This window comes from Rhea americana, unplaced genomic scaffold (assembly GCF_003343005.1).
Source record: "Rhea americana isolate MKP2758 unplaced genomic scaffold, rheAme1 scaffold_413, whole genome shotgun sequence".
In the NCBI taxonomy this organism is placed as follows: domain Eukaryota; kingdom Metazoa; phylum Chordata; class Aves; order Rheiformes; family Rheidae; genus Rhea; species Rhea americana.
Window position 1 is genome coordinate 53178 of NW_028186550.1, and position 11165 is coordinate 64342.

At 56.4% G+C, this 11165-nt stretch overlaps 1 protein-coding gene across 1 annotated transcript; it reads left to right on the forward strand.

Moving 5' to 3' along the window:
* Window positions 1-4169: 4169 nt before the first annotated feature.
* On the forward strand, window positions 4170-10491 carry ITGB1BP2 (integrin subunit beta 1 binding protein 2). The gene is made up of 11 exons (XM_085314852.1): window positions 4170-4287; window positions 4584-4633; window positions 4721-4777; window positions 5328-5476; window positions 5608-5720; window positions 5955-6013; window positions 6839-6909; window positions 7142-7244; window positions 8004-8123; window positions 8352-8414; window positions 9447-10491. Exons 1-11 carry the CDS (start codon window positions 4224-4226, stop codon window positions 9699-9701), a joined length of 1104 nt encoding a protein of 367 aa, XP_085170978.1. The 5' UTR covers window positions 4170-4223; the 3' UTR covers window positions 9702-10491.
* Window positions 10492-11165: the final 674 nt, after the last annotated feature.

Below are 11165 nucleotides of genomic sequence, written 5' to 3' on the forward strand. Positions count from 1 at the left end.
TTTTGACTATTATTGCTGTCTGCTGTCATATTTGATCAGCTTGTTTATTATGAACTGATACTGCATGAGTGCATTTTAGACCAAGGACTGATGATCTGTCTGGTTCTTATCGATTTGCTCTTAGGTTTAAATCCCGGTCATTTGTAGGCTTCAGGAGTTACAAGTTGTACTTTTATGCATCTTCCTCTTGAACAACAGTGATTGTGTTTGCAAGAATGAGCGTAACTTTGCAGAATCCATCTGCTACAAGGGAGTAAATAAATTTGCTTTTTTTCTGCCGTGCTGTAGCTTACTAGAAGCTGCCATCTATCAGAGAAAGCTACAAATGGCGGAGTATACTCAACTGCCTTTCCATGGGGCTAGCCTCAGGAGCTTGAAGAAGGAAGATGTGGGTTTGTGTGGCCCTGCTGAAAATAGCCATTATTCCCTCTTTTTTTTTCCTCTGCCTTGGTCATGGCTCAGGTATCTACGTGCCTACCTGGTGAGCCACCAGAGTGCCAGAGCTAGCCAAACAGGAGAGGACAAAAGTAGGACAGCTCAGGCAGTCACAAAACGATGCCTTTGGGACGTACTTTTCCCTATTGCAGTCTAGCCACTGTGCTCTACCTGATGCTCTCAGCACCTATGCGCTCCAGAAAATCTGTAAAGCCCCACACCCTTTGCTAGTTCGGGCTCCTTCTGGCATTTGTTTTGATGCTGGATGTTACTTAATGACAAGAAGACTAAGTCTTCAGAGCAGACTGTGCTCGTTTAGACTGGTTCCTGCTTAGGACTGCAGCTGCGCTTGTAACATTGTGCCTGCCTGTGAGCTTTGTCTCGCATAATTAGAGGTGATAGGCAAATTGGCAATTTTCTTTGTCCTAAGCAGCAGTATCAATCCATGCCTTATGAGCAGGAACTACTACTCCATCCGTTAGAAAAGGACTGTTGTTCGTGAAGAGTGGATGTATCTRCTGCAGACAAGCATACGCTAATGACAGCCTCAGTTCCTTTCATTTTCCTTGTGGCTGCTGTCACCGGTGGGAAATCTCTTCTGTATTTGGAGAGGTTCCTGTGTTTGCTGTCAGTGGTCTATACTGAAGGCTTTCTAACAYCATGAAAATCTGCTGTGCTTCAGCTCTCATCTGTGCCCTTCTCTCCCCATCTGAAGCCTGTGGAGGTACACATCACCGAGGTTGCCGCCTTGTCACCCTCTCTCTCTTCCCCCGGCGTTGTGCGGGGGCTGGCACCGAGGCAGGGGTTTGCTCTGTTGCCTTCCAGGGTTCACAGAATTGCTTTCCAGTGTCGCTGCTGGCTTCACCTACCCTGTTTCCCAATTTGCCTTCTTAACTCTCCCCTTTCCACATCTGGAAACCTTCATGCCTCTGTCCGACACAGCGCTAGCCTGRGAGGTCACACTTGCTTTCCTATAGGAAAAGGTCTGATGTAGACAGTATCCTCAACACCCTTCTTTTCTCTCTCTCCTCCTGGTCCTTTAGGCTAACGTGGAGCTTCTGAAATTTCTGCACCTTCTTCGGATAATTTGCTCAGCCTTTAGGCATCTCCTGTGACACCTCTCTGCACTTGCTCTGTTTATAACGTTACCCACAGGAATGCCTGGGCTCACCTTCACGTGAAACTTTTCCTAGTAGACCAAAGTGCCACTGTCCTCCGGTTTCGAGCCGGTGCTATAGTTCCCAGTCAAACTATTCTGCTTTTCGTGGTGATGTGACTTTTTTTCCATGTGGAAAGATTGTGGGTTTTGAAAATCATTTAGTTCTTTTCTCTGGCTCCTCCTTGTTCTGTGTTGAATCAAGTGCATATAAAACAAACAGGCCTTGTTTTTAATTCTCAGCCAGCCTGTTCCTTGCAAGCTGTTTCACAGCTGTTGACCATAACTAACCATATTCTGCTGGTTAGTGCTGTGATCTTGTCCTTTATTCTGAGCTTTGCCCCTGCAGAGGGCAGGACTCTGCATGTAACCCTGTGACCCAAACGCAACTGCTGGGAGCCACAACTTCAGGCTAGAAGCTGAACGGTGGACTGGTGGTCTGGCTCGGACTGTCTGCAGTACGTATGCAGTAAGCTCTGTGCTTTGCCATTGCTTGTATCTCATCTCCTCCTTATTTTCCTAATGGTTAAAGTATTCAGAAAGGCATTGGCTTTAGTAGGGCCTTAAGTCTCCTGGTGCTTGACTCGGAGCAATTCCCCCGGAGCTCATCTCGGTTTAAGGATGGGTGTCTTGTGTGAGAGCCAGGGTTCCTCTAGCCCAGTCTCCTGTTCTTCAGTGCATCAAGCCTCTCTTATGCCACTTCCAGAGCTGGTCCTTGCTCTGCCTCCTGACCTGGGGCCGCGCCGTGTGCACTGCAGTGGGCAGCGGCCCTCTGGCACTCAGCAGCATGAGAATGGGTTGGCTGATCAGTGTCAGAGTCAGCACAGCATCGCCTTCCAAAACGCTGCTCCGGTGAGCCTGCAGAAAGCAGAGCTGCCGTAAGCGGTTGCTTCCTCTTTCCAGCAGCCAGCAAAGCACCTGCAGCAGCCACAGCGCGTGACCCGCTGCCGGAGCAGCGCTGCCCGTGCTGGCGCTGTGGTTCCTGCCGAGAAACCCTGGAGGGAGGCAGTGAGCCTGTGCGGGCTTGCAGCAGCATCTCCCGGGCCAGACGGCTGCAAACCCTYGCCGCGGGCCGGGGGCTGCGGAAGCCACAGTTCACAGTGCGCCGCTGCTGCGGCGGTGCAGCAAAGGAACTAGCATACTCTGGGGAATCAGAGCAACGCCGTCACGCGCCCCGTAATTGCAACAGCGTGCTCCTTCGCTCAGGCTCGCTGAGGAACTTCCTTCCCCGGCCTCGCTCAGCGTGGCCCTGCCCCCCACCCCCGGCTACTCACTGGCCCCTCCGTAATAAGCCTCGACAGGCGAGTCGGCCACAATGTTTTCTCCATGTTGCCTTTGAGACTCACGGAGAAACACGAGCTCCATATTCTTATTGGCACGGGGATGGCAACAGCTGCAGCCTTGCTGAAAGGACAAGGAGATCTGAAACCCTATAGCTCTGCAGCCCTACTCAGCCTCAGGGACAGCAAATTCCCCAGCACCCGACTCTGCTTGACTTCACGTGATCCCCCAGCCCGAGCACAGGCTCTGGATGCTAGGGGCACTTCTCCATCCACCCTTTCAGATCACTGGGTCATTTATTGCATTTTTGAGGCATTTCCAAGCTGCCTGTGCTTCTGTAAGGGTTCCCTAGCRCACTTGCATTTGCCTTCTGTCTTGTGTTGGCCGTGGGTTTATACAGGGAATTGCAAAGATGAAARGTAGAGCGTGAACTGAGCTTGTTGGCTACTCCAAGGTCACGGTCCTTGTGCATGCTCATGCCTGGGCACTACGAAGCAGCCGGCGCGCTCAGCAGCATTTAATTGTTGATCTGGGCTGGGGCGGTAAAGCAAYGCCCAGCCTGTCGCGCTCCGCCAGGCGTGGGCTGAGGGAGGACTGCAGGGTATCACGGGGGCCRGACTCCGTGTCCCCAGTGTCCTTCCCTGTCCTGTTGCCTCTCTGCCTCCCTCTAATTCAAACGGCTGCGTTGTGGGGAYATTGTGCTGCAGGTGCCATGGGGTTTGGAGCCGTTACACCTTTCTGTTTCAGCCCGATGGGGACCAGTCTGCCGCAACAGCTGTGTGCTTCCAGGTCTGCTCCCAACTGTTCAGCTATGCTCTCCCTGCCCAAACCGCCGCGGGCCCTGCAGAAATGCACAGAGAACCACCAGAAGGAAAGTTAAAAGCTTTTTTTCCAGCTGTTTTTAATCTAAACACTGTGATTAGATTTTAATCTAATCACAACCCATTGCCCTATTACTGCTCTTTAATGTTCAAAATATAYGGAGCAATTGAGTGCCATCGCTGCAGCCGGCAGGCCGGTCCCCGGGAACCGCGGCCTGCCCGGAGCTGGGCCCAGCAGCGGAGAGCCCCCGGGAGAGGGCTCCTCGCGGGATGCAGCACGCGCCAGCCCCTTGCCCGGGCGCGGCGGCGTCGGAGCAGGGCAGAAATGCCTGCGGAGATAGCGCGGCAGCGGGCCCCACAGCTGCGGAGCTGACATGTCCATCTTTGGGCTGCTCTCCGATTACCAGGCAYCTTCTCCGCCGCTGCCAAAGATAGCCGCCCCCGGCCCAGCCTCCCGGCGCCGCCGTGGCCGCGCGCAGGGCTGAGACTCACGGGGTTTCGCTGGCGGAGCGACGGGCGAACCCAGGGCCATGGCGCTGCAGTGCTACAACACGGGCTGCGGGCAGCGGTTCGATCCTGAGCACAACTCCCCGGGTAAGTGGGTTTATCGAGCCCTGGCGGCGCAGGGAGCCCACGCAGTGGGCGACCGCACAGGGCCGTGCTGGGCACCGAGCGCAGTGAGAGCAAACGCAGCCCCAGCCCGGAGCAAATTTAGCTAACTGTTGCTAATTCATTAGTGTTTTAAGCCCGTCCCCGGTTACCATGTCATGGTGCACTGCATCTTACCCGTGCCAGGTGGGAGCCGGCTGCCCGAGGCTCGCSGGCACGCGGGGGCTTTTCCAGGGGCTTCACCTCTGGAACAGCCCTGTGTGTTTTTTATTCCTGCTCAGATTCCTGCGTGTATCACCCKGGCGTCCCCATCTTCCACGATGCCCTGAAGGTGAGCGGGGCCTGCTCGAGCTGGGGGTGCCACCCACGGTGGGGGTTTCTCAGTACCTGACCCGTTTTGTCGTGTCCTGCTGCCCAGGGCTGGTCTTGCTGCCGGAAACGCACGACGGACTTCTCCGAGTTCCTCGCGATAAAGGTGAGCAACCGGTGCCATCCGCTCCACAGGCCTCCCCGCCACCCCCTGTGCCTGGCCCAGCTTGGGCCGCCCTGCCAGCCCCGCTGGCTGCCAGCCCGCCCTTCCCRGCCTGCTCCCCGGAGCCTGCAGCCACAGGTCCCAAAGCACCGTGTCCTGGAGATGGGTGCTTGGCTCTCCTCGTCAGCAATCCTGCGGGGCTTTGCTGGGTGGATGCACGTGCCCAAAGCACCAGCCACACTGTGAAGGTCTCCTGGCACCTTGGAGRGCAGGAGGAGGCCACAGAGGCTAGTGGAGGTGGTGGAGACTCCTGCTGCCCTTCAGCTGCTTGAGTGCCCCACAGCTGGGGCCTTGGGCCTTTCCACYGCTGCTTAGGCTGCCCCGCGCTTTTGTTCCTGGGGGTCCCTGCAGACATAACTTCCTGCCCTGGTGTAGGGTTGTAGACCATCCTTGCTGGATGCAGAGCCACCAGGCCATGGAAACCCACAGGGTTTGGGAGCATCCTTCATATTAGGGAAGGCAAAGAGGGCATCAGGCTGTCTGCRCTTCTCAGGGCTGCACAAAGGGGTATCACAGCAAGGAGAAGCCCCCTGAGCCATTCAGCCCAGAGGASACCTCAGACAAGCCAAAGGCCAAGCCGGCGGTCGAGCTCATCATCCAAGGACCAGCATCAGCTGAGAAGATGCAGCGGGAAAGACCAACGTGAGGCCGCAACAGGGAACAGCACTGTCCTGCTGTGCCAGCTCCTGCGCGCAGCCTTACCCTGCCGCTGCTCCAGAGAGGCAGGGCCTCTGCAGAAGAACTGCTCAGACCTGGTTGCTGTTGTTTTCCAGCTCTGACGAGCCAAGGCAACTCCTGCCAATTAAAGTATCCAGATCTCTGGAGCAGGCGCTGGAGAAATTGGACCTGCCTGCCAAGGAAAAGGCATCCGAGGGCAACAGTGCAGGTAGTGAGGAGCTGCTAGGTGGCAGTGAGCTTGCACCGGGACAGCTGCAGGGAGYTGCCGGGCCAGCTCGGGCTGGACGTTTGGCAGTTCAGCTAGCAGCAAAACTGCAGGCTCCCGTCTCAGAGGAGCTGTGCAATGGGGCAGGACTGCATGCGGGGGCCTGCGTGTGCTGGGTTGCAGCAYGGGGCCGGGGGCAGGCGGGTGCCCTGCTGATGCCGTGTGCTGTCCTCACAGGGGWGGCTGCTGCCCAGGTGAGAGCTGGCACCGCCTGCAAGAACACGGCCTGCAAGGCGGTGAGTCCGTGGTGGGTGCTGGGTTTGCACTGCTGTGGGGTGGGAAAGCTGGTCCTGCACGTGTGTCCTTGTCTCCCAGCGGCTTCTCTTGCCTCTCGGTGCAGACAGGCCCCTCMGGGCACCCTGCAGACCCCCTCTGCGGGTGCCCGCTCGGCTCATGGTCACCGCTGCACCTCGCTGGGCCAGACTCCTCCAAGAGGCTTTCAAAGTCCCGCATTTGTGTTATGTTTGCTTTTCACTGTTATTTATCACTCTCAATGAAATAAAGCACATGTTCAGGACCTGCATTTTAGGTCAAATATGCATGGAATAATTCCAGCTGACTTTTAATTAAATGCAGCGCAGCCCACCTTCGAACTTGCACCAAATGTAGGACTGTCTGGCTGCCCCGAGACCAAGAGGAGAGGCCTGCAGGAGCCAGGAGGCTTGGGAAGAAGGAGGCAGAGCAGGGTGATTGGGAAGCAAAGGGCAGCAAGGAGGTGGACGAGGGCATGAGGTTGGCGTCCTCTGCCAAGGAGGGGAATGGACCAGGGCAGCCGAGAGGCCCCTAGCATCCCTAAGGGAGTTTCTGTGGGGTGCAAACTCCTCCCTGAAATGCCCTGTGCCGAGGCTGGGCTGCTCCACGGAGAGGCCGTGCAGCAGGGCTGCAGCACAGGGATCCCACAGGGTCACAGGGATCGCAGCAGAGTCACAGGTGTCTCACGGACACCACTCTGGCATTGCAGCCACCACTTCCCATCAGCGCCGAGGCACCACTGGAGGGGGCCGGGCTGCCTGCCGTGCCGGAGACGCAGCCGAGCCGTCCCTTTGCTTCTTGTCCCACAGATCTACCAGGGGCCAGACAGCAATGCAGAGACTTGCACTTTCCAYCCTGGGGTTCCTGTCTTCCACGAGGGGTAAGAAACGATCCTATATGGGGATCTGCCCCTTCTCACTAGGTTTTGTGGTGCTGGATCCCGTGGGGAGGGCGGCCGTGGGGTGCACAGTGTGTGCTGGAGACCACGAGCACCTGTGCAGCACCGTTGCATGGCCCCAGCACCTYGAGAGCTGGCACAGCCACGGTCCCACTTCCGCAGCTCTTGCTCCTGCCTGGTGTGCCCAGCCCGGCCATGCCTGCTCTCCCCACAGGATGAAGTACTGGAGCTGCTGCGCAGTCCGAACGACAGACTTTGGTGCCTTCCTGGAGCAGCCAGGCTGCAGCACTGGGCGGCACTGCTGGACAGAGAAGAGGGTAAGGGGCTCGCGGGGAGGCGATGGCAGTTGGCAAGCTCATGCAAGAGATGGGAGAGGAGGAGAGCAAGAGAGACAGGGCAGAGGTGTCAGGCAGGGGCATCATGTTCCTCTGAGTCRGTGCTGCAGGATGCCCTGAGCAATTGCCACTGAGCTCAGGATAGTTTTTGTCCAGGAGCAGAAAATACAAAATTGATGGAAAGGAGGCTGCTCCAACAGAGTGGCATCTCTTGACCCTACCACAGTGCACAAATCACGATGCAAATGCGTTGGGATAGCTGTCACCTGAATTTGGGGGTGTGATTTCTCCTGGGGCGTGTGCTTGGCTGGATCACGGCTGCAGAGCAAGGCCGTCTCCGGGGCCAAGACTGTCTGTGGCGTGGACAAGCAGCAGCTCCTGCAGGARGCAGGTGAACTGTGGCCATTTAAGGCTGGACTGTCCCACGAATCTAGCATGTCGTCATGATCTACATCCAACCGCAGAGCCCATGCTGCCCTCAAAACMAGGTTTCCTGACTGTGCACAGCATCTTGCTCCTGGCAGGAGCTCAAGTGTAGCAGAACACAGGAACAACCAAGGAATGTCCCTGGTCCGAACATGTCTTTGTGGAGCTACCCCTAGGACAGCACAGATGCCCCCGTCCAGTGGGGCAGTCTGGCAGGGCCTGACCACCTTCTCCTGCACCTCCTCCCCTGGCTCAGGCATCCCCTCTGCCGACAGGGCTAGAGGCGTTGCCGTAATAGGTTCCTCTCCTCTGCAGGACAAGAAGGCGGTGTCCTGCCGGCAGGACTGGCACCAAACTAGCAGCCACGTGGTGGTGACTGTCTACGCTARGAACCCGCTGCCAACCCTCAGCACCATCAAAGCCAACCGCACTGTGGTGAGGGGGTCTGCAGAACTGGATGCGGGCATGCGGTGTGCTGGGGCCACTTGTTTTCGTGATGCCTGATTTTGATACAAGCTGTGAGCCAGCCGTGTCCCAGGGACTCTCTGGCAGCCCGTTTGGGGTGCCGCCACCACTGCGTTGAGCACTCACAAATGGCAGGCTGCCCAGGAGAGCTCTGGGTGTGCTACCCACTAAGCCAATTTTCTTTGGGTTATCTTTCAGCTTGAGATTCACATCGTCTTTGAGGGAAATAAGATTTTCSAGGCTGAATTGGATCTCTGGGGGGTAAGAGCTTGTTTACTTTGATTTCCCACTTCCAGTAATCCATGGGGTGATAAGCTGAGATGTCGCAAAGCAGTTGGTGCTGTTGGGAAAGCATTTGCAGCCCCAAACAGATTCCCAGTAGATAACGTTACTCCATGTGTAGTCATGAATCTCAGATTTTTGATAAAGCAACAAGACAGTTGCTGGTATGACTTCTRTGTGATCCTTCCTGCTCATGCAACACGAGGCAGACTTTAATTATATTAGCATGTAGAAGCGGTGTGACCCATGGGACTCAGTCTCTCCCAGTGCACAGGCTGGTGTATTTGTGGAGTGAATAGTGATTTCATAGTCCCTCCCTTGACATTTTTCATCGCTGGCTCCTGAAGCCCTGCAGGGAGCATGGGTCCATCGCTGCTGCTGCAGCAGTGCAAATGATGCTTTTCTGTGTGCATCCTGTACTGGTACCATCCTCTGTGAGCCATTTCAGGGTTGTGCCTGAGATCCGTGCCCGGCTGACTGCTCTACAGCTAACTAAAGCACCCCGACTGCTCTCTTTTAAACATTGTCACAGGCTTGCTGTTGTCGTCGTTGTGATCGTGGGACAGATATGTCCCCCAGCTACTGCCATGGCTATGCTCTGCTAGGAAAAGCCACAGTGGGTTCTGAGGAGGGCTGTTCTAGAAGGTGCTGGGGGCTGCTCCCGTTGCCCCTGAGTGACAGCAGWCCTGTATGCTGCTGGTGCTCTGGTTTTCAGGTCCTCCTCAGTTGCAGAGTAGTTGCTCCCCAGGTTAGTCCCTGTGCTTTTGGGGGAGCAAAAGCATTTTTCACAAGCTAACAGAATCTGAGTTTGGTGTTAGACTTTGAAAAAGAAAAATGGCTCATGCAGAGGCACTGGGCTGCCCCAAAGAGCCCCGGCAGGGTCCGGTATCATTCCCAGCCTCTGCCCCGTGTTCCTGCCGCGGTCCCACTGCAGGGCTCTGTGGGAAGGCAGCTTGATCTCAGCTGCCTGCCCACTCCCACGCAGCTCATCGTGCCCTGCTTTCTCTCTAGGTGATTGACATAGAAAAGAGCTTTGTGAGCATGGTCCCCACCAAGGTGGAGATCACGCTCAGCAAAGCCAGCCCTGTCTCCTGGGGCAGGCTGGAGCTCCCCCAGAGCAGGTCGCAACCCTGCGGAGAGCAAGTGAAGAAGGACATTGTCGACATRGATGAGCCTGTGGGAGCCCAGGGGGATGACTCGGATGATAGCTTGAGCTGGTCAGAGGAGGAAGACGAGGAGATGGAGATGGGAACACCAAGCAATTGATGTTYGAGTGCTTCAGCAAAAGAGAAGTGTCAGCTTCCTCCAGCATGTGTGTTTCTGAGGTGCCCACTCAGGGGGCTGAGGTGCTGCAGCACCACCTCCAGCAGAGCAGACCGAGCCTCCCAGACCAAGCCGAATGCTGCGTGTGTGGCTGCAGCACACCCTGTCTCTGGTTGAAAGGGCAAGTGAAAAAAAACACAGACCAAAGGTTATAGTCCGATATCCCTCATAGGTGCTTAAGAAATGATAGGGGGACAAGATCCCCAGTCTGTCTCTCCCTTCTCCTGCTGCTGACCAGGGCAGKACAACAGAAGAGCCTCACCCTCTGCATAGGAGACAGTTCATACCCAYGCTGGGTCTCCTCTGGACCTGTGCCATCAGAGAATCAGCTTTAACATGGACCTCTCGCATCGGCATTCCCTGCCGCCATCCCACAGCAGGGAGGGAAGCCATGAGCCTGGAAGATGTTTGGATGGAGGTGGTGTCCATGTGCAGGAGGGAAAGTTTGTTGATGCTTGTGGCATTCCCAGGGGTTTTTGACTAAGTGCTTCATAAAGATGTTTGTAGAAATGAAGCTGCCACAGGGTAGGAGGTTAATAACTGATGAAAAGACAGGAAACAGAGGTCAACTGTTTTAACGGAGGGGGAGGAGACTGGCAGGGGGAAATTCCCAGTGATTTACGCTGTTTAACATGTTCCAAATAGCTGAGAAGGTGGATGGAAAATGACGTGTACCCTTTGATGATTGTACTAAAAAGTTCAGGTATTACAAAGTTACCACTGATGGCAAGAATGACAYGTGTGGGGAGTGTGAACTCCGAGCAGGTGGCTGCGACCTGCTCCTCCACCCGAGCGGCCTCTCCTACGCGAGCAGGAGYGAGAGGTCTGTCTCGTGGCCGACAGCCGAGGCTGGACAACCTTTCCCGAGGTTTCTGGTAGCCAAGTGTTGTTCCAGCAGCACCGCTCGGCCGTGCTGCAAGTCATGCTGCCCTTTGTGGCGCGTGCGCAATGAACTCGGCAGAGCTCRCACGAAGAAGTGAGCCGAGGGGATGGGCACCATTTCTTGCAGGCCCCATCCAGGTCTCTGCGCAGCAGCGGACCTGGGTCTCCTCTCRGCGCAGCTCCTCTCTGTCGGGAGCGCGCCGGCTCCGGTTCGGGGCGCTCCCACGCTCAGCGCTGTGGCGGCAGCGCGCTGGCGGCCAGGCCYGAGGTGAACGGTCGCTCAAACAGAGCTGCAACCTCTGAAGCGGAGCCCAGAAACTCTTCCCAAAGGGGCCAGTCTGGGGCTTTTTGGACAGGGGAAGAGAAACCATTTTGTTGCAGACTTGGGGTATTGATGTGGGGGCTGGATTTTAGTATCGTGCTTGTGCCACGGAAGAGCAGGCGGAACGGCCGCTTTCCTCCCCCGCAGGCCTCGCACCCCCGCTCCCACCAACGGCCCCCTCAGGCGGGGCCTCGCCTGCCGGC